The sequence below is a fragment of the Schistocerca gregaria genome, chromosome 1 (assembly GCF_023897955.1).
Source record: "Schistocerca gregaria isolate iqSchGreg1 chromosome 1, iqSchGreg1.2, whole genome shotgun sequence".
Lineage (NCBI taxonomy): Eukaryota > Metazoa > Arthropoda > Insecta > Orthoptera > Acrididae > Schistocerca > Schistocerca gregaria.
Window position 1 is genome coordinate 578,351,976 of NC_064920.1, and position 24,028 is coordinate 578,376,003.

General features: G+C 45.8%; 1 protein-coding gene across 3 annotated transcripts in view; it reads left to right on the forward strand.

Moving 5' to 3' along the window:
* LOC126356808 (uncharacterized) overlaps positions 1 to 24,028 on the forward strand; it is a 477,415-nt gene that overhangs the window by 407,455 nt on the left and 45,932 nt on the right. For all 3 annotated transcript variants that reach the window (XM_050007398.1, XM_050007399.1, XM_050007400.1), the window contains exons 6-7: positions 10,193 to 10,406; positions 13,729 to 14,209. In XM_050007398.1, the coding sequence (XP_049863355.1) occupies positions 10,193 to 10,406; positions 13,729 to 14,209 (695 nt within the window). The remainder of the gene's footprint in view (positions 1 to 10,192; positions 10,407 to 13,728; positions 14,210 to 24,028) is intronic.

The following is a 24,028-nucleotide window of genomic DNA, read 5'->3' on the forward strand; positions in this document are numbered from 1 at the left end:
CCGTAAGTCAAATTATCACATAAAGATAGAGGAGAAACGGATGCCGAACTTTCAGAATACTCGTTTCTAACGATTATCGCGTAATTATGGCCTGTTTTAATGGAAGACACAGAGAAGATCTAATAGAGAGCGGCGTATATCGTCGCTGGCTTGTTTAGCAAGAGCGAGACCTTCTGATGGACGTTACAATGGAGACCCTGTGCGACACTGAGAGATATACAGTTAACATTCGGAGAGTGTACACATCAGGAAGTTCAAAATGGTTCAAATGGCTCTAAGCACTATGGGCCTTATCATCTGAGGTCACCACTCCCCTAGACTTAGAACTTCAAATGTGTCGCCCGAGTAATAAATCCATCAGACACCCTTCTAAAATTGCTCAGTTCCACTGTTGGTGACGTGACTGCGAAGTGGAAACGTGGTGCCACAATCACTGGCAAGTAAAGGCCAGGCAGATCTCATCCACTGACAGACAGGGAGCGTCGTCCATTGCGGAAGGTGGCTGTGTAAAACCTATTGAAGTCAGCGGAATGAATCACACGTGAGTTGCAAAGTGCTACCAGCAGTCGAGAAAGCACAGTGGCGTGTGTAGGGTGTTAAGACGTTTGGCGTACAATGATCGAGCATCTCTTTATAAGACACAATTTATATAGTCAGTACTAAGCGACGCTTGAGGTGGGGTCAAGAGCGACAACACTGGCTGGTATAAGATTGGAAACGAGTGATCTGGATTGATGAATAACGCTATACCAAGTTGCAATCTGATGGAAGAATATGTGTTTGGTGAATGTCTGCAGAATGTTATCTCCGACCATATATAGTGCTAACTGTGAAGTTGGGGCGAGGTGGTGTTACAGTACGAGAGTATTTCGCTTGATTAGTCTGAGGTCCCTTTACTGCTCATAAGAAACTGCTAAACGGTAGTAGATGAACATCTACATCTACATCTACATGACTACTCTGCAATTCACATTTAAGTGCTTGGCAGAGGGTTCATCGAACCACAATCATACTATCTCTCTACTATTCCACTCCCGAACAGCGCGCGGGAAAAACGAACACCTAAACCTCTCTGTTCGAGCTCTGATTTCTCTTATTTTATTTTGATGATCATTCCTACATATGTAGCTTGGGCTCAACAAAATATTTTCGCATTCGGAAGAGAAAGTTGGTGACTGAAATTTCGTAAAAAGGTCTCGCCGCGACGAAAAACGTCTTTGCTGTAATGACTTCCATCCCAAGTATCATATCATATACTGCATAGAGTAGAGAAACAGTTCGGAGGAGATGTTTGTTTGTATCAGATGAGAATTGATTCTGTCATAAAGCAGCATCTGTGAGGCAATGTCGACAGTAATATTCTGCAAATGGACTGACCTGCCAGAAGTCTCGAGCTGAAAGCAATGTAACGCCTTCAGAATGAGTTATAACGTGACTTTGCTCGAGACCTCAGCGTCAACGTCACTACCTGCTCTGGCTGTGGCTCTTTAGGAAGAAGGGGCTCCCATTGCTGCACACACATTCAGGCCTCACTGGAAGTATCCCCAGCAGAACTGAAGTCGTCATAAAAGCGAAGGATGGACACATTCCATGTTAATGTCAACTAATAGATGGTCCGTATACTTTTGATCACGCTGTGCATATGTTTTTGAATGGGCGGCCCCACTGCCAGTCCAAGAAGCGCACGTCTTCACCAGGTGCAGCTCAGTACGGACGAGGATTGTCGCCCAAGTAGCTAAAGCCCAGATCAGGAACGTGGCATATGGAGCGGTCACACCACCCCTCGGGTCTACAATGAACGCGTGAATCCCCTACGTACAGCCATTTCGATGCTTCCCCACATCACGGTGAAAACGATCCCTTTCCGTTGTATTGCTCGTTGAATCCCCGCTTTGTCGTCTGCGGTCTGTCATGAGAGAAGCGCACGCTCTTCCGTACGTCGATAGTTTAAACTGACAACTCTAAGCTTAGAGTACACCGTTAGCCAGGAAACTAAATTCGTGAGACAACTGTAATTTCCACAGAGAATTTTCTTTTTATCATCACTGGAGTGCATGGTACAGAGGAAATTAGACATCAGTTCTGATTTGGTGTGATTAGTCTTGAACGAACTTGTACTGACCTACAACGTACAGGCGATGTTTGGAAACAAGGGATTTGGAGTGATGTAAAACGGTCTACCCTACTGCAATCCGATGGAAGGATATGTGTTTGGTGAATGTCTGAAGAACGTTATTCCCCAGCATGTACAGGGCTAACATTACTTTGCCTATCCCGCATGCGTGTATTGTGTCTTGAACCCCATGTCAGAGCTTTGAAATAAAATGATCTTCTCTGATACATTGAATGTGACGCTTGCCCATAATACAGCTGCGATTCTTCTTGGAACACTGGCATATAATAACTGTATAGTCTCCAGTGGAATGTTCTGCCACTCTTCGACCAGAAGCTCTTCTCACTCCTAAAGTGACGAGGAGGCGGAAATCTGCTCCGGAGTCTTCGATAATGCTCATGTCCGGGGACTGCGCTGGCCAGGGAAGACGTTGCAGTTCAGTTGCATTCTCCTCACACCTTGATTGTACTGCCTCATTACTACCACCACCGTTCACACTGTTTCGCCTATCCCCTGTACGTGTGTGGTGTCTTGAGCCCCACGTCACAGCATTGAAATAAAATGACGTTGTCTAATACGAGGGCTGTCCAGAAAGCAAGTTACGATCGGCCGCGAAATGGAAACGACTATGAAAATCCGATAAAGCTTTGCAAAGATGTGTTGGGCAGTGTCTCTAGTATGACTGACCTCTTAGTGAGCGTGTAAAGATTTATAGAAAATAGTGTCTCCCGCCAAGTCCGGGGGCGTGGTGAGAATTTTCCAATGAAGCTATGCAACCAACACTACATAGCTGTCGTGCGGTTTCTTCTTCAAGACAATTCTCAGCCTCATTCTGCAGGGGCAATGAAGATGTTCCTGCATCGTTTCAATAGGAAATGTTTGGTTACCCACAATACAGCCCGTAATTGTCTCCCACTGAGTTTCATCTCTGCTCAAACGAACCGCTGGCTATGAAGACAACATTTTGGCACAGACAACGAGCTTTAGGCCAGCGTAGAGAATTGGCGGAAAGCACTGGAGGCTGCCTTCTATGATGAGGGTACAGGAAAGTTGGTACAACGCTACGACGAATGTCTGAGTCAGAACGGCGGCTACGTAGAGAAGTACCTGAAAGGTGTAGCTAACTGTTACAAATGAAACATTTCTGATTTTCACTGTGATTTTCATTTCGCGATCAACCGTAACTTACTTTCTGGATTGCCCTCGTACATTGAATGTGACGCTTGATATTCACGTACGCTGGTGTCCAAAATCAAAGCAACAAGCCGCTATTTCCCCGTCCTGTGTTTCATTCACGATACAATCATCCATACGATTGTGTCCTGCACGGAAGATGGAATTCCGGTCAAAGGACAATCACGCCAGCGACGGCGTCAGGGGACCTCTCAAACGGGGTAATATTTGCCGGGTAGTTTACAATAGCTGTGTATACAGTCGCAAACGGTGCAGCAGGGCACATAGAAGACGCCTACCAGACTCTCTGTGGTGGAGGGCTAGAGGAAGAATGGAAGCAGGACAGTTGCAAACTGATGTGGCCCTAGGTCTTATTGTGAATCTTTCTGTAGTTTATCGGACGTGGGGGCAATTTTTAGAGACCGAAACTGTGTCCCAAAAGCCACGACAGGACCAACCACCTGTGATACCATGGAGAGAGGACCTTTTTTGGCTGTAAGGGCACGCAGGTACCTCCTTAGTATAGCACAGCAGATGGCATCTGACTTCGCAGAACCCTCTGAACTTGTTCAAAATGTTCAAATGTGTGTGAAATCTTATGGGACTTAACTGCTAAGGTCATCAGTCCCTAAGCTTACACACTACTTAACCTAAATTATCCTAAGGACAAACACACACACCAATGCCCGAGGGAGGACTCGAACCTCCGCCGGGACCAGCCGCACAGTCCATGAGTGCAGCGCCTTAGACCGTTTATTTAAAAAAGCTGCTAAAGTGCCACTAGAAGCCTTCCTAAAAGACAATTTCCATTCCTTCCGAACTGACTATGCGAATGTAGATGAGATGTGGCTCAAATTCAAAGATATAGTAGCAACAGCAATTGAGATATTCATACCTCGTAAATTGGTAAGAGATGGAACGGATCCCCGGGGTACACAAAAAAGGTCCGAACGCTGTTGCAGAGGCAACGGAAAAAGCATGCGAAGTTCAGAAGAACGCGAAATCCCGAGAATGGGCTAAAATTTACAGACGCGCGAAATTTGGCACGGACTTCGATGCGAGGTGCCTTTAATAGATTCCACAGCGAAACATTGTCTCGAAATTTGGTAGAAAATCCGAAAAAATTCTGGTCGTATGTAAAGTACACAAGCGGCAAGACGCAGTCAATACCTTCGCTGCGCAGTGCCGATGGTACTGTTACCGACGACTGTGCCGCTAAAGTGGAGTTATTGAACGCAGTTTTCCGAAATTCCTTCACCAGGGAAGACGAATGGAATATTCCAGAATTTGAAACACGAACATCTGCTAGCATGAGTTTCTTAGAAGTAGATACCTTAGTGGTTGCGATGCAACTCAAATTGCTTGATACGGGCAAGTCTTCAGGTCCAGATTGTATACCGATTAGGTTCCTTTCAGATCACGCTGATACTATAGCTCCCTACTTAGCACTCATATACAACCGCTCGCTCACCGATAGATCTGTACCTACAGATTGGAAAATTGCGCAGGTCGCACCAGTGTTCAAGAAGGGTAGTAGGAGTAATCCATTTAACTACAGACCTATATCATTGACGTCGGTTTGCAGTAGGGTTTTGGAGCATATACTGTATTCAAACATTATGAATCACCTCGAAGGGAACGATCTATTGACACGTAATCAGCATGGTTTCAGAAAACATCGCTCTTGTGCAACGCAGCTAGCTCTTTATTCGCACGAAGTAATGGCCGCTATCGACAAAGGATCTCAAGTTGATTCCGTATTTCTAGATTTCCGGAAAGCTTTTGACACCGTTCCTGACAAGCGACTTCTAATCAAGCTGATGAGCTGTGGGGTATCGTCTCAGTTGTGCGACTGGATTCGTGATTTCCTGTCAGGAAGGTCGCAGTTCGTAGTAACAGACGGCAAATCATCGAGTAAAACTGAAATGATATCAGGTGTTCCCCAGGTAAGCGTCCTGGGACCTCTGCTGTTCCTGATCTATATAAATGACCTGGGTGACAATCTGAGCAGTTCTCTTAGATTGTTCGCAGATGATGCTGTAATTTACCGTCTAGTAAGGTCATCCGAAGACCAGTATCAGTTGCAAAGCGATTTAGAAAAGATTGCTGTATGGCGTGTCAGGTGGCAGTTGACGCTAAATAACGAAAAGTGTGAGATGATCCACATGAGTTCCAAAAGAAATCCGTTGTAATTCGATTACTCGATAAATAGTACAATTCTCAAGGCTGTCAATTCAACTAAGTACCTGGGTGTTAAAATTACGAACAACTTCAGTTGGAAGGACCACATAGATAATATTGTCGGGAAGGCGAGCCAAAGGTTGCGTTTCATTGGCAGGACACTTAGAAGATGCAACAAGTCCACTAAAGAGACAGCTTACACTACACTCGTTCGTCCTCTGTTAGAATATTGCTGCGCGGTGTGGGATCCTTACCAGGTGGGATTGACGGAGGACATCGAAAGGGTGCAAAAAAGGGCAGCTCGTTTTGTATTATCACGTTATAGGGGAGAGAGTGTGGCAGATATGATACATGAGTTGGGATGGAAGTCATTAAAGCATAGACGTTTTTCGGCGCGGTGAGACCTTTTTACGAAATTTCAGTCACCAACTTTCTCTTCCGAATGCGAAAATATTTTGTTGAGCCCAACCTACATAGGTAGGAATGATCATCAAAATAAAATAAGAGAAATCAGAGCTCGAACAGAAAGGTTTAGGTGTTCGTTTTTCCCGCGCGCTGTTCGGGAGTGGAATAGTAGAGAGATAGTATGATTGTGGTTCGATGAACCCTCTGCCAAGCACTTAAATGTGAATTGCAGAGTAGTCATGTAGATGTAGATGAACTTGATATATCGAGACAAACGGTGTACAGAAGGCTTCGGCAGAGTGGCCTTTATAATCGCAGATCTGCCGTATGTGTACCTCTGACGCGTCTTCACAGAAGAGAAGTCTACAGAGGAGTCGTCAAAATGTCACCTGACGGTCGAACCTGGGTTAATGTTCTTTTCATAAGTGAGTACCGATTTGATCTGGAGTCGAATTCTCGACTAATTCGCATCTGGAGTGAACGTGGAACTCGATTTCTCGATTCAAACATTGTGATAACAGACCGATAGATAGGATCCCTGACTGTGTGGGTAGGGATTATGATGGCCAGTCGAACATCGCTCCATGAAATTGTATGGGTGAATCAGCAGGGATTCAGTGCTGTCAGATATCGTGACGAAATCTTGGGACTTCATGTGCCGTTGTTGCGAGGAGCTGTGGGCCTAGACTTCATACTGATGGACAATAATGCTCGACCTCATAGAGTAGAAGTGGTTGATGTTTCCATGGAAACGGAATATGTTGCACACATCGCCTGGCCTTCTCGCTCTCCAGATTTGAATCCCGTAGAGCTTGTCTGGGATGCACTCGGGAGACGCGTTGCGTCGTTTCAGCATCCATCAACCACTCTCCAAGATTTGGGTGTAGCTCTGCAGGAAGAATGCCTCAACATGAAACTGATGACATCATTCACAGCATCTCCGTCGTTGTCAGGCCTCTATTGCTGCCAGAGGTTGTCACACACTATACTAGGCAGATTAACCAGTTGTGAGAATGTGTCAGCAAGTCCGACAAGTTGCAAAAACGAAGAACGTGACTGTCTATCGCTATGCATGTTGCAGCTGTTTTGGTTCGTATTCTTTACATTGTTCCTACTTTACTATCCCTGTTTATACTGTTTTGTGACAACATAAAAGTAACCTTGCAAAATTTCCGTTTGTTGCTTTACTTTTGGACAGAAGTGTATTTGATGCAAAGGATATCGGAACGAAACTGTTGCCAAGTGGTTAAAGTGTTTGCAGTCGCTCGTTTTCATGTCTGTTTGAGCTGTAGATGAGATTAAAAGAAAATAGAAAGGATTAAGTGTACATTTATGATAAACAAACTGCCTTTTTATGTTCTGTAATATGAGTAATTCAGGAGCGTTTCATTTTTGTCGAAAAGTGTTTTCAGTCAGTGGGCTCCAATGTTGCACTTGCTTCTGGTTAAAAAAAAAAGAAAGTGTTCTTAGATTTAATCCCTCCCAATGCGGTTTCCATATTTTGGACGCCTGAAGAAAGGAATTCGGGGCGCCCTCTATTTGCTTTGAAGGAAGAGATGCACGCCTGAGTGCAATCATGGTTCCGTAGGCAATGGAGGCCCGGACGTCCTTGTCTAACAGTGGGATAATGTGTTAATAGAATTGACAAGTACTTTTGAAATAAGACACAGTTTACTTAATTTATTTCCGCCTCTCACATTTTCATATAACTGCCCCCTTATGCATGTCAGATGTGAAAGCACACTGCATTGCTTACGTGTTTCTCACGGAAACTGACAAGTTATTTACACAATTGCACTCAAAAACATCGTGTTTCATTTCAGCAGGTTTTTCATTTTGTTCTGGGAAGTAATCGTAAGTCTTTTCCTGTTTCCGTTCACGTTCACATTCTTACTGAGGGCGCTCCACGTTTTCCGGGCGGATGAAACACCGGCGTGTCCTTAATATAATAATAGATCAACGTATTTCATTTCTACGTTGTGCGTGAGAATGGTTTCCTCCATAGGCTTCTTTCAACCCTCTTCCTCTACCAAACATCTGAAGTTTGTTCGCTAAGTGAAGGAGAATTACATGATCTCCTGAATGGAATGAACAGTCTGACTACAGAATATGGAGTGAGAGTAAATCGAAGAAAGACGAAAGTAATGAGAAGTGGCAGAAATGAGAACAACGAGAAACTTAACATCAGGATTGATGGTCACGAGGTAAATGAAGTTAAGGAACTATACTACCTAGGCAGCAAAATCACCAGTGCCGGATGGAGCAAGGAGGATATAAAAAGCAGACTAGCCCTGGGAAAAAGGGGATCCCTGGCCAAGAGAAGTCTACTAGTATTAAATATAGACCTTACTTTGGGGATGAAATTTCTGAGAATGTACATAGGGAGCACAGCATTGTATGGTATTGAAACATGGACTGTGGGAAAACCGGAACAGAAGAGAATCGAAGCATTTGAGATGTGGTGCTACAGACGAATGTGGAAAATAGTCGGACTGATCAGGTGAGGAATGAGGAGGTTTTGCGCAGCATCGGAAAGGAAAGGAATATGTGGAAAACACTGACAAGGAGAAGGGGCAGGATGATAGGACATTTGTTAAAAATGTGGGAATGTCTACCATAATAATATAGCGAGCTGAAGAGGGCAAAAACTGTAGAGGAAGACAGAGGTCGGAGTACATCCAGCAAATAATTAAGGATGTAGGTTGCAAGTGCTACTCTCAGATGAAGAGGTTGGCACGGGAGGGGAATTCGTAGCGGGACGCATCAAACCAGTCAGAAAGCTGATGACAAAAAAGAAAAGAAAAAGAGTCCTTATCACTGAGCTGTTGAAATCCCGGTTCGTAGGCATCGGTATTTAACCACTCGCGGTTAGTTTCATTACCTACCCCTTCACAATCAGAATATTGTATTTGAAACGAAAATACTCGCTCTAACACTTTAGCTCTTCTTTGTCTTTTTCAAATGTTATCGAACTTCGTATAAATAACCCGTAAGGGACATACTCTGCTTTCTGATAATTGGGAGCTTTACGGATTACAAGTTGAGGTTTAAGTGAGGGACAAATGTCCCACAACGCGAGCACCGCTTATTATTGTCACTTGCACTAAAATTCTGTTTTTTCACATACATTTACATTGTTGTTATGGTCTTCAGTCCAGAGACTGGTTTGATGCAGGTCTCCATGCTACTCTATCCTGTGCAAGCTTCTTCATCTTTATCGTCCACGTTTCAGTTCCATACATGGCTACATTTCATACAAATACCTTCAGAAACGACTTCCTGACACTTAAATCTGTACTCGATGTTAACAAATTTCTCTTCTTCAGACACGCTTTTCATTGTCATTTCCAGTCTACATTTTATATCCTTTCTACTTCGACCATCATCAGTTATTTTGACCCCAAATAGCAAAACTCCTTCACTAGTTTAAGTGTCCCATTTCCTAATCTAATTCCCTCAGCATCACACGACTTCATTCGACTACATTCCATTATCCTCGTTTTGCCTTTTTTATGTTCATCTTATACCCTCCTTTCATGACACTGTCCATTCCGTTCAACTACTCTTCCAAGTCCTTTGCTGTCTCTGACAGAATTACAATGTCATCGGTGAACCTCAAACTTTTAATTTGTTCTCCATGGATTTTAAGTATTACTCCAAATTTTTCTTTTGTTTCCTGTACTGCTCGCTCAATATACAGATTGGATAACATCGGGGATAGGCTACAACCCTGTCTCACTCCCTTCCCAACCGCTGCTTCCCGTTCATGTCCCTCGACTCTTGTAACTGCCATCTGGATTCAGCACAAATTGTAAATAGCCTTTCGCTCCCTGTATCTTACTCCTGCCACCTTCATAATTTGAAAGAGAGTATTCCAGTCAGCATTGTCAAAAGCCTTCTGTAAGTCTGGAAATGCTAGAAACGTAGGTTTGCCTTTCCTTAATCTATATTGTCAGATAAGTCGTAGGATCAGTATTGCCTCATGTGTTCCAACATTTCTAAGGAATCCAAACTGATCTTCCCCGATGTCGACTTCTACCAGTTTTTCCATTCGTCTGTAAGGAATTCGTGTTATTATTTTGCAGCCGTGGCTTATTAAACTGATCGTTCGGTAATTTTCACATCTGTCAACACATGCTTTCTCACATTACTTACATTACAGCTAAATTTACATTACTGTAGTTCTTTTCGAGAAGATGCGGTAAACATTCGTACATTATTATTTTATTCTTTTCAGGCACAAATGATTTAACTGTCAGAGATAATCTGTTAGTTTACCGGCCGTCAGCTGCTTAATTCGCGGCGCGCGCGTGTCGGCAGGATGGGCGCGGGCGTGTCGTACGCGGTGGTGTTCTCGGCGCTGCTGGTGAAGTGCGTGTTCCTGATCAGCCTGAACGGCGGCGTGTACCTGCCGGCGGCCTACCAGGCGCTGCTGCTGGCCTTCGCGGTGCTCACGCAGGTCGCCGTCGGCGTGCAGTGGCTGCTCGCGTCGCCGCCCGCCGCCGAGCTGCGCCCGCTGCCGCCGCTGCTGCACGTAAGTACCTCTCCTCAGGCCTCTGCTGCGCCTTCTGCCCTGCCGTGGCTCGCGCTAATAGCCGACCCCTCGGTCCGTGAAGTAAACATTAGTCGACGGAACCTAAACCTTTATTATATCTGGCTTTCTTTGTCCGTCCTACTTCCTGAGCATCAAAAGTCACCCACTTCTTCAGGAGCCCAATTTTTCCAATCACATTATATTACAACTTCCGACTGAAGAACATGAAAAAAAAATCGAAAATGATTACCGTATTTGGATACAAAAGTTTATCGATAATGTTCCTTCCACCCTCCCAGATAGTTCACTACCAATTTTTTAACTTTTATAGTTCAAATAAACACAAAAATACTGAAAATATAAAGCTTTTACAGAATCTGCACCTGCACTTGGTAATTTGTGGTAAGGTCTTGTGGAACCAAACTGTTAATCTTAATGGACAACATTCACACCCGTGCCCGAGGGAGGACGCCAACCCTGGGGGGGGGGGGGGGGGGGGGGGGGGGGAAGGGAGGCGAGCCGTTCGGACAGTGACAAGACGCCTTAGACCGGCGGCTACCCCGCGCGGCAAATCTGCATTCTAAAAGAAATTGATAGGCATATGTTTAATACATATGCGCGTTAGTTCTTCTTCTCTATCGTCGCTCGCACGCTAATAACGAGGTCGTGACTATGACGCTAAGATTATTTGGTTTTGCTACTCGCGTATATCTTACCTGTTACTCCTGCCAGCATCTTTGGGACTATTACTTAATGCGCTTGAATTGTACTTAAAACTGAAGTCTTCGGGGGGGGGGGGGGGGCGATTAAGAATTAAAGTGTCGTGCTGTTCATTGTTAATACAGACGAAACGAAGCTCAAATCGGCCAAGGGTAGGTAAAGCAATCGGTCGTTCACTTGCCATACCAACCTTCCCAGATTCGCGCTAATTATCTTCAGGAAACGATGGAAAGTTCAAATTCGAGTAGGGAGACAGGGTTTAGAACACTGCTCCCTAAGAGTGCGAGTCCATTGCCGCAAGCACAGCGTCATTACGTCTAGTGAGAAAGTTTGCCATCAAAAGGCCTTTTCACTTTCGTCACGCTGTGTTTAGTTCTGCTATTCGAGGAGTTAGGCCTTATCCTTTCACGTCTCTCGGGTTTTAAATTTTATTTTGGGAAACGTTTCATTGTGAATACTGACATATGATATTTTACTGTACTTTCGTTTCTACCGTCTATTATTTGTCAGTAAGGAGACGCGGGGTAGCCGAGCGGTCTAGGGCGTCTTGTCACGTTTCGCGCGGGTCGCCCCGTCGGAGGTTCGAGTACTCCTCCGGCATGGATGTTTCTGTCGTCCTTAGCGTAAGTTAGTTAGATTAAGTAATACGTAAGCTTAGGTATCGATGACCTCAGCAGTTTGATCCCATAAAACTTACCAAAAATTTACAATTTTATTTTCATTAAGGAACTATACTGTTCCATTTTAAAAGGTATAGTTGTTTCTTTATCTTGTTATTGTATTAATAACCTACAAACCCACAGACAGAGAGAGATAGCAGAGAGAGTAGATTTTAATATTTCTCTGGGACGATGAAAAACATTGTTGTTAATATTTGATTCTTTGGCATAAGGTCGTGGTTCTTAGCATAATTCTCTGTCCTATATTTCGTCTAACACTGCTGTCGAGTCCATCAGAGGTTTTAATGACTCAGAGAGCTGTTACAGGCTCAAAAAAGGTGAGCAACCGCAACCGTTTACATGTAAAAAAAATGGCTCTGAGCACTATGGGACTTAGCATCTGAAGTCATCAGGCCCCTAGAACTTAGAACTAGTTAAACCTAACTAACCTAAGGACATCACACATATTCATGTTCGAGGCAGGATTCGAACCTCCGACCGTAGCGGTCGCGCGGTTCCAAACTGAACCTGCTAGAACCGTTTGGCCAGTGCAGTCGGCTGTTCATATGTATCCACTCAACAGTCTGTTCGTTACGTCATCAGACTGTTGCGTAAAATCGCGGAGTCGTTAAAGCCTCTGATGGAGTCTTCAGCAGTTGAAGACAGAATTCTAAGTAGAGAATTCGCATTGTACCGCTGCCTTATGCAAATAAATCATAGCCGGCCGTTGTGGCCGAGCGGTTCTAGGTGCTACAGTCTGGATTATCAAAACTAGACATGATAGTCTTAATGGGAATTCCGCGATCGTTCACTAAATAAAATATGGCGTTTCAGTCTTCGATCGCTATTCTTTATTTTCAATTACCGGTTTCGGGCTAGCTTCCCATATTCAGATCATATACTGTAGTTGCAGAGTAACTTGTCCGTGCAGAACACTCGCTACGGTCGCAGGTTAGTATGCTGCCTCGGGCATGGATGTGTGTGATGTCCTTAGGTTAGTTAGGTTTAACTAGTTCTTAGTTCTAGGGAGACTAATGATCTCAGATGTTAAGTGGTGGTGGTGATTAGTGTTTAACGTCCCGTCGACAACGAGGACATTAGAGACGGAGCGCAAGCTCGGGTTAGGGAAGGATTGGGAAGGAAATCGGCCGTGCCCTTTCAAAGGAACCATCCCGGCATTTGCCTCAAACGATTTAGGGAAATCACGGAAAACCTACATCAGGATGGCTGGAGACGGGATTGAACCGCCGTCCTCCCGAATGCGAGTCCAGTGTGCTAGCCACTGCGCCACCTCGCTCGGTTCAGATGTTAAGTTCCATAGTGCTTGAAGGCATTGGAACCAAATAAATCATATATCAACAATACCGCAAACGCCGGCCGTGAAAGTCTGCATTCGGACCGTGACACTGAACGAATAAAATTACTGTCCCAGACAATAAATAAAATAGACTCAGTTCCCCTTTACACTCCACGATTTTCGGGAAGTTTTTCTCGCTTACCAGCTGAATACGGGAACTGGCTGGTTGAAATGGCTCTGAGCACTATGCGACTTAACTTCTGAGGCCATGAGTCGCCTAGAACTTAGAACTACTTAAACCTAAGCAAGCTAAGGACATCACACACATCCATGCCCGAGGCAGGATTCGAACCTGCGACCGTAGCGGTCGCTCGGTTCCAGACCGTAGCGCCTAGACGCGGAAACTGGAAGACCCCTCCCAACTATCGCCAATTGGTATTCGCTTTATCCTTTTCCCCTGGTGCTGGGACATTTGACTGAAGAGTATCGCGATTCTTCAGTGGCCGGGATCTGTAACGGCCCGCTCTGCCCCTGTGACGTAAGGCGTAGAAACGAACAGCGTAATGTGTACCGCCAGTTTCGGAAAAGAGAGTGTAACGACAAACGGTGCGGAGGGTGAACGCGGGCTGGGCGCTGTGGCTTGCAGGGCGGCGGGGAGCGGTGGGTGTGGTCGTGCCGATCGCCGTACGCGCACCTGGTGGCGTCGCTGTCGTACTGCGGCGCGCTGCTGCTGCTGGTGGCCGTGCTGGCCGTCAAGTCGCGCGCCATCCGCGACAACTACCGCGAGGCCACGTTCATCGGGCTGAGCGCGGGCGCCGCCGTGCTCATCGCGGCCGCCTGGCTGCTCGCCGGCCTGCTGCTCGCCACGCCGCCGCAGCGCGACGCCTGCGTCGCCTTCGGCCTCGTCGCCACCGCCGCCGTCGTCTTCCTCGTCATGTTCATGCCCAAGGGCCGCCAGCTGGCCGCCATGGGCCGCGACGGCCTGTACGCCGAGGACCGCGACGACCGCCTCAGCTCGCTCAGCAGGGCCGCCTCGCCCTCCTTCTTCCACTTCACGCCCGCGCACCACCCGCAGCCGCCGCCGCCGCCGCCGCCGCACAAGGCGCCCGTGCCGCCCGGACTCACAGGTAAGCGCGCGCGAGCTCCACTGCACCCGTGCCTCCGTGATACGGGCAGGCCGCTCTCGTTGGGAACCGTAACTCTAAGGCGCAGTCAAATCAAAACTAGACAGATCGAAAGAAAGTTTCAAAAGTAATCGCCGTCACTGTTAACATTACACGACCGGCCATTAAAATTGCTACACCACGAAGGTGACGTGCTACACACCCAAAATTTAACCGACAGGAAGAACGTGCTGTGATATGCAAATGATTAGCTTTTCAGACATTCCCACAAGGTTGGTGCCGGTGCGACACCTACAACGTGCTGACATGAGGAAAGTTTCCAACCGATTTCTCATACACAAATAGCAGTTGATCGGCGTTGCCTGGTGAGACGTTGTGATGCATCGTGTAAGGAGCAGAAATCACGTTTCCGACTTTGATAAAGGTCGGATTCTAGCTTATCGCGATTGCGGTTTACCGCATCGCGACATTGTTGCTCGCGTTGGTCGAGATCCAATGACTGTTATCAGAATATGGAATCGGTGGGTTCAAGAGGGTAATACGCAGCGCCGTGCTGGATCCCAACGCCCTCGTATCACTAGCAGTCGAGATAACAGGCATCTTATCCGCATGGCTGTAACGGATCGTGCAGTCACGTCTCGATCGCTGAGTCAACACATGGGGACAATTGCAAGACAACAACCATCTGTACGAATACTTCGACGACGTTTGCAGCAGCACGGACTATCAGCTCGGAGACCGTGGCTGCGGTTATCCTTGACGCTGCATCACACACAGGAGCGCCTGCTATGGTGTACACAACCACGGACCTGGGTGCACCAATGGCAAAACGTCATTTTTTCGGATGAATCTAGGTTCTGTTTACAGCATCATGATGGTCGCATCCGTGTTTGGCGGCATTGCGGTGAACGTACATTTGAAGCGTGTATTCGTCATCGCCATACTGGCGTATCACCCGCCGTAATGGCATGGGTGCCATTGGTTACACGTCTCGGCCACCTCTTGTTCGCAATAACGGCACTTTGAACAGTGGACGTTACATTTCAGATGTGTTACCACCCGTGTCTCTACCCTTCATTCGATCCCTGAGAAACACTACATTTCAGCAGGATAATGCACGACCGCATGTTGCAGGTCCTGTACGGGCCTTTATGGATACAGAAGATGTTCGACTGCTGCCCTGGCCAGCACATTCTCCAGATCTCTCACCAACTGAAAAGGTCTGGTGAATGGTGGCCAAGCAACTGGCTCGTCACAATACGCCAGTCACTACTTTTGATGAACTGTGGTATCGTGTTGAATCTGCATGGGCAGCTGTACCTGTACATGCCATCCAAGCTCTGTTTGACTCAATGCCCAGGCGTATCGAGGCCGTTATTACGGCCAGAGGTGGTTGTTCTGGGTACTGATTTCTCAGGATCTATGCACCGAAATTGCGTGAAAATGTAATCACATGTCAGTTCTAGTATAATATATTTGCCCAATGAATACCCGTTTATCATCTGCATTTCTTCTTGGTGTAGCAATTTTAATGGACAGTAGTGTACTTATCCCACTGTGAGACAAAGTGGTCACTGCATCCACGGAAAAATGTTTGCCGTTGCCTTCGGAACTATAATTGTACCCACCCGTCACTTCTTCATCCAAACAAATCCACGGTCACAAATGACTTTCTTGGGCGCTCCAGAAATAAGAAAGCCGCATGCGCAACTTTGGACCAGCGTGTTGCCAAGATTGTTTCGATTACGCTGCCGAGGTTTCACTGGGAAGCCCTTCCTTACGCGTCCTCCGTACAGTCCCGATCTATCCCCATGCGATTTACATATTTTTTGCCGCCCTGAAGGAACACATTCTTGGCCGTCGATTGGGCAAAGAGATGCACGCCTGGATACCATCGTGGTTCCGTAGGCAACCTTAAATATTTTCCTTTGAAGCCACTGACCGTCTTATCTTACAGTGGGATAAATTTATTAACACTTGCAGCGCTTACTTTTGAAATAAACAGTTTACTTACTTTTTTCCATCTGCCTCGTCTTCATTTCACTGTCACTTACACAGGGTGTCTCAAAAATACTTTTACAAACTGTGGGGACGGGTTGCTTGCACCGAACAAGAAAAGATCTCTGGTAAACATGGGCTCTAAAATGCGTATCTTAAGAGCCATGTGCACTTGGCTACTCTGGAACACATCTCTTCTACTGAACAAGTCCATATGGCTCTTGAGGGCTGAATGCAGAGCCCATGTTCACTGGTATCTTTTCACTGGTATCTTTTTTTCTTGTTTTGGTCCATGTTACCTCTTCCCAAAATACGGAAGCAAGGAACTTTCACATGAACAGATGCGTTTCACAGTATCGAAGACGAACAAGCGCCCATAGCTCTTAAGGCATGCGATTTTTAGATCCCATATTTATTGTACATTTTTCTTGTTTCGGTGTAAGGAACTTGTCACAACAGTTTGTGGAATTATTTTTGAAACACCCCCTATTTGTGGAGAGCTCTCTATTTCATCGTACTTGCTTCTGAATGAGCGGATAAGATTTCCTATCAAATATTTCGCTGCGCCAGCATCTGCCTGCAGCTTCTAAGACTCTCCTTCTCCCCGCTTACTACTTAACTGTGGTGCATGTACCCTTGAATGGATAATGCTTAAATGTGGAAAAGCTTTGTAAAAAATAAAATTATTTGTCTGCAGAATGGCCTCTGGATCTGTGAACACAGCTTAAAATATGATTATTACTGTTCATTAAATAACTATAAAATATGCAATGTACCTTGATTATTAGTTTCCTTTTGCAGACTCATGCAAAATGTGGCTGAATTTTCTGCGGACAAAAAGTTCTTGTATTATCAGAGTCATTAGAAACGCTCCATGAATAACTTATTACAATGGCGTCAGACGATCATCTACCTGTATTTTTCGATAAAGTATAGAACCTGATTTTGAGAACACCCGCAGTTGAGGGTCATGTTGACTGAAGTAAATATCCGCTGCTGTTGTAATTAATGTATCTTTTTATTGCACAACTACTTCCGGATGCCACCAAGTCATTTGTTAATTGATAGATGCGTGGCGATCGGGCTACACAATCATAAAACGTCTAAGATATGCCTGTACAACAAACAGCAGCGTCGGTACAGTACCTGCTTCACTTTGCAGGATGGTGGAATAAAACTTTTCGTACAAGCTCGCCCTCTCTCTCGACTATTAATCAAGGTAGATAACTCCAGACTAGTCACTCATAATCTTCGTCTTCCTCTACGGAGAAGATAAACTAAGAATGAAATTACAATGAAATCCAGACGTTTAGCTGCTTACAGGCGTTGATAAACATCAACGGGGATAGTTGAAAATGTTAGCCCCGTCTGCAAGCAGCTAAAGGTCTTGATTTCATTGTTCGTGAGCTGCAAGATTACCAACGGTATCTGTTCTCTCGGACATATCCGAAAGGATAGATACCATCTTCATATATATAAACTAAGAAGGTAGTCAGCGATGTGCGGTGTATCTTATCTGTAGCTGACATTATCTCAGACTGTGGCTAATCGCTGAATGACTTGACATTTATTAAAAACTTTACGAATATGTTTCCCACCCCCCGATGAAACGTGGAAACCATATGGCATGTTACAAGCTCCTTTATGCGTGGGGTAAGTTCCGTTAATGATATACTGGCTTTATTTTGAGAGACTGTAGTGACGAGGCTACTGTGTGAAGTTTAGTGAAGCATCATTAACTGCACTTCGATTAAAAGCACTTGTTAGCAGACACCACGTCGTGTCAAGAGATGCCTCATAGCTTGTCGACAGCACATCGGTTAAGGCTCGGAAAACAGGGAGCGGTCTGCCAATAAGGCCAGAGCACGTTCTTGCTCGTTGCGGCTGTTACCTGGTGTCCGGTAACGACGTGGCGTTACCAGCTGTGCTCCACAACCGCAACTAAACTGACACCTGGGTTATGCTCAGTACACGTGTTACGTCAAGGCGTCTGATTGGAGAACCAGATTCGAAGGCGTTAAGTAACAAATAAAAGTAATTTTACTCACTATAAATTTGAACGTTTCTTTCCTAGTGAGAGTGAGTTGATAGATTATACTCAAGAATACATGCTGCAAATGCCATACAGACGGCCACGATCAGTGGGATACAAAATTATTAGGTTCCTTCCATCTACTCAAGAATACATGCTCCAAATGCCATACAGACGGCCACGATCAGTGGGATACAAAATTATTAGATTCCTTCCATCAGTATAGCAACAGGGCGAGACACTACAAATCTGTGGAACCAATTGCAGTTTGCACAACGTCTTCTTGTTCACGTACATCCGTCATTTCACCACTCCGGGTAGATTTCCAGTCCCATTGTCAAATCGATACATTTAGTGAAACTAACCTTACGGAGGTACGTTTCCAATATTGTATGGTCTAATGTGCTTTCACGACTGTACTAAACCAGTGAAGAGACTTTTGCTTGAGATTTGACCCAAGCAGAGACTATCTGGCGGATCTCCTACTGCCACATTTCAACTAAGATAATTGATGACTCCTCACTCCGAACGTGGGATGATTTTGAAATTTGGGAGTACACTGCAGAGGGCCATATGTAAGTGGATAAAAATGTCCAAATGTGTGTGAAATCTTATGGCACTTAACTGCTAAGGTCATCAGTCCCTAAGCTTAAACACTACTTAAATTATCCCAAAGAAAAACACACACACCCTTGCCCGAGGGAGGATTCGAATCTCCGCCGAGACCAGTCGCACAGTCCATGACCGCAGCGTCTCTGACCGGTCGGCTAATCCCGCACGGCTGTAAGTGGATAAGGACGAATTAAGGTCTAATTACCATTACCCCATGAATGCATGTTTTCGTGGCCGGTGGCCTTTCTACTCTGTACACAGGGCGACACCCATCGTTTTTGCCACAGAGCAGACGTTTGCTGGAATACCATGACGTAGCACCGACGTGACCGAAGTCACCGAGGCACTTCTTTCAGCAGCAATGCAGTGTGTCCCGCAGTAAATGGGGACGTACTCCACCTGTGAAACACCGTGAGAGGACGCCAGTTCCCAAGAGGATAAGGAACAAGCTCCTATGGACAGTGTTGCCCTCTGGTATGGAGCAGCTCAGGAATGTTCTACACAAAGTGATGCATGGTACGGATGAAGTGACATTTAGCACGGAAACAAACAAAAAAATGGTTCAAATGGCTCTGAGCACTGTGGGACTTAACATCTTAGGTCATCAGTCCCCTAGAACTTAGAACTAGTTAAACTTAACTAACCTGAGGACATCACACACGTCCATGCCCGAGGCAGGATTCGAACCTGCGACCGTGGATACAAACACCTCTGGTCAAATGATAATTTAGAGCTTGTTTGTTCTTTATGTTTTTAGGCAGTATTTCTCACAGGTTATGCCTATTGTTCGAAATCACCCTGTATTAAATCCTCACACACATTCGTTAGTGTGGCTTATTAAGCCGTGTCGTTCATATCTTGTGCTCGTTGCTTCTTGTGAAACTAAAGTAATAGTCCACAATGGGTCGTAAAATATTTCCTAGGCTGCCCGGGTTTGCCACCGGATCGTATTGTGTAAATCGCACAATATTTCTTCGATGCAACTGCTCGACATCATCAGGTGGTGATAGCTGATGCTGTCACTGCTGAAAGGCGCGAGTGATGATAATCGTACCTTTTTTTTTCCTTTATTGATTTTCAATTCCCCCCCCCCCCCCCCCCCCGAAGGGAGCGGGCTGCCAGCAGCTTAGTACGCTGCTCTACAGCCTACAGACTTATATAAAAAAAACGGAAGAAGGAAAGTAACAAGAAAAACAGGCGATAAAACGGTGACTTAAAGTGTAAAATGGCAGAAAAGTGCGGAAAGTTAAAAGAGAAAGCAGAAGGGGTTGGCAATGTTAAGAAAAGACACAGGAATCAGACAAGTAACATAGTAGACACACAATTAAAAAAACATGGCGACAACCTGGTTTCTGTTTGCAAGAGGTAAAAAGCACTCCCAGCGACAGTATGATGGCCGTTCGCAAAACTTCCCAAAAAACACAACACGGAACATTCAATGTAAAACACTGCACGAAAATGGCGGCACAAAGATGACACTCCCGAGCCAAAGGCTGATTTGAGGGGAATCGCGCGGCGGCGTCGGAATTGATCATGACGGGAGCAGGCAATACGCGTGTGCGGGAAGACGCTCGCAGTTGGAGGAAAGCGGCGCTCCCGGTGCCCCCTGCTGGGAGCCGCAGGAAGGCCATCCGCACGTGCGCTGTGGGCAGTGACTGTGCTGCCGGACGCTCCTGCGGTTAAAGTCTCAACTAAATCTCAGCTACGCGTTGCGTCACTTGAGGAAACGGAAATTCTTGTTTTCCCTGTTTTTGATTTAATGGCACAGGCGGCGCTCAGTTGAAAACCTGCATCCCTGTTGATAAGATTGTCCGCCGTGCGAATATGTATGGCCTCCGTAATAACACAGTCCCAGAAAGATGATGCTGGGGATAAAATTTCCGTCTGTTCGTAAAGCATACGATATCCCGTGTCTAGGCAATGCTCCGCTACCGCTGATTTATCAAGTTTTCCCAGGCGTCTATGACGATGATGTTCGACGCATCGGTCTTGCACGGTTCGGCATGTCTGTCCAATATAAGATTTTCCACCTTGGCATGGGATTTTATACACGCCACGTTTCCTGAGGCCAACGTCGTCTTTGACCGAGAACAATAAATTTCTCAGTTTTGCTGGAGACCGAAAAACACACTGACGTCGTGCTTTTTGAGTATTCATTCTATTCTCGAAGACATACCACCAAAATAGGGCAAGAACGCTGTTGCAGTGGGTGCCTCCGTTACTTCATTTACATCCCTGCTTTGAGTTTGCTTGGAACGGAATGCATGGCATATCTGCCTATCGGAGTAGCCATTCTGTTGGAATACCGTTCTCAGGTGTTTTAGCTCACCAGGTAGACTGTCGGCATCTGAGACTACATGTGCTCTATGCAGCAAAGAGCATAGGAATCTACCGCGTTGCGCAGGATGATGGCAGCTATGACATCTCGAATTGGAGCTGTCCGTGGTGTTGGTGCATAGTTCAAACCTTTCTCGAGCACTGCAACAGCTGCGTCGGCCAGGAATCTACCCGCGAGATTAAACACGGTGCGTCGACGTGGTGCATTTCCTTCTTGCTGTTGAGCCTCGAGACGAGAGTACTTGGACATAGCTGGCATAGAACACGCAATTTTGAAGCTTCCCAGTGACGTTGCAGAAGAGATCAGGAGAGACACCTGCCGAATTTTAACGCGACCCCCACCGAGCAAGTACAACATCAGCATAGCAGAAAGGAAGGCCCTGCGAGCCTCGAGAGCGGACAAAGAACTCGTCATTTTACCTGCCGACAAGGGGAACGCCACCGTCCTTCTCTCACGAGTTGAATACAACAGCAAGATGGAGGCGCTGCTCGACGATCCTGCCTATTGCCAGCTAAGAGAGGATCCGACTGGCAAAATACAGAGGAAAACATTAGATTTTCTGAAGAAGAGTTCTATTCCTTCTAAAGTGACCAAAAGCGTACGCCAACTGGCTGCAGTTCCCCCAAGATTGTACGGCATACCCAAGATTCACAAGGATGGAACACCTGTTCGCCCAATAGTGAGCAATATTGGAGCTCCTACTTATTTTCTGGCCAAGTATCTTACTAACTATTAGGACCTTTCACAGGCAAGTGTGATCACCATATCCGGAATTCAGAAGACTTCGTAGGACGCCTGAAGACACTTAAGTTACAAGCGTCGCATATTTTACTTGGTTTTGACGTTATATCTGTGTTTACGAAAGTACCTCTGCAGGACTTGTTAGAGCTTATCAGAGCCATTTTCAGAGAGACATTGCGGCATTATTTAAACATGTGCTTACCTCAACTTATTTCTTATTTAATGACCAATATTTTGAACAAGTGGACGGTGTCGCCATTGGAAGTCCTCTGTCTCCCATGGTGTCCAACTATTTTATGGAAGACTTTGCAGTGCAGTCGGCAAGTCTCAAACCTTCTCATTTTTGGCGGTATGTAGAGGATACTTTTGTGGTGTGGCCTCACGGAGTAGAGACATTACCTGTGTTTCTCCAACATCTGAACTCGCTCCATCCCAATATACAGTTCACTATGGAAGTGGAAAAGGATGGCATCATACCATTCCTGGCCGTCTTAGTCAGAAGAAGAGCTGATGGTACACTGGGACACAGCGTCTATCGCAAATCAACTCATACAGAGCTATATTTGCAGGCCACAAGTTGCCATCATCCTGCTCAACGCGGTAGTGTCCTATGCTCTTTGGTGCATACAGCACATGTAGTGTCAGATGTCGACAGTCTACCTGGTGAGCTAAAACACCTGAGAACGGTATTCCAACAGAATGGCTATTCCGATAGGCAGATACGCCATGCATTCCGTTTCAAGCAAACTCAAAGCAGGGACGTAAATGAAGTAACGGAGGCACCCACTGCAACAGCGTTCTTGCCCTATTTTGGCGGCATGTCTTCGAGAATAGAATGAATACTCAAAAAGCACGACGTCAGTGTGTTTTTCGGTCACCAGCAAAACTGAGAAATTTATTGTTCTCGGTCAAAGACGACATTGGCCTCAGGAAACGTGGCGTGTATAAAAACCTATGCCAAGGTGGAATATCTTATATTGGACAGACATGCCGAACCGTGCAAGAACGTTGCGTCGAACATCATCGTCATACACGCCTGGGAGAACCTGATAAATCAGCGGTAGCGGAGCATTGCCTAGACACGGGACATCGTATTCTTTACGAACAGACGGAAATTTTATCCCCAGCATCATCTTTCTGGGACTGTGTTATTACGGAGGCCATACATATTCGCACGGCGGACAATCCTATCAACAGGGGTGCAGGTTTTCAATTGAGCGCCGCCTGGAATCCAGCACTGGGTGCCATTAAATCAAAAACAGGGAAAACAAGAATTTCCGTTTCCTCAAGTGACGCAACGCGTAGCTGAGATTTAGTTGAGACTTTAACCGCAGGAGCGTCCGGCAGCACAGTCACTGCCCACAGCGCACGTGCGGATGGCCTTCCTGTGGCTCCCAGCAGGGGGCAGCGGGAGCGCCGCTTTCCTCCAACTACCAGCGTCTTCCCGCGCACGCGTATTGCCTGCTCCCGTCATGATCAATTCCGACGCCGCCGCGCGATTATCATCAGTCGCGCCTTGCAGCAATGACGCCAGCGGCTACCACCACCTGATGATGTCGAGCAGTTGCATCGAAGAAATATTGTGCGATTTACGCAATAGGATACGGCTGCAAACCCGAGAAGCGTATTTGCAACAGACCCTTCGGGAAAACATGAAAAGTCACATTTCCTAGACTATCACCGGGAACCATAATCGTCTAGGTATAAACGTAACACTTGTGCGTGACTTCAATGTCCCATCGGTGTGAAATTTATTTTCACCATCAATTCAAGCTAGTCCTTGTTCTTCATATTATTATTATTATTATTATTATTATTATTCTAAGGAGAACCTCCTCATTCCTCATCAATCTGCCAAATTTTCAACATTCTTTTGTAGCGTCACATCTTAGATGCATCTATTCTCTTCTATTCCGGTTTTCGTACAGTCCATAGTTCACAACCATAAAGTGGTCTATTCCAGAAGTACATTCTCAGAAATTTTTTCCTTAAGTTAAGGCCTGTGTTTGATGCCAGCAAACTTTTCTTGCCCAGGAATGCCCTTTATGCCAGTCTAGTCTGCTTTTGATGCCTTTACTCTGTCCATCATGGGTTATTTCCC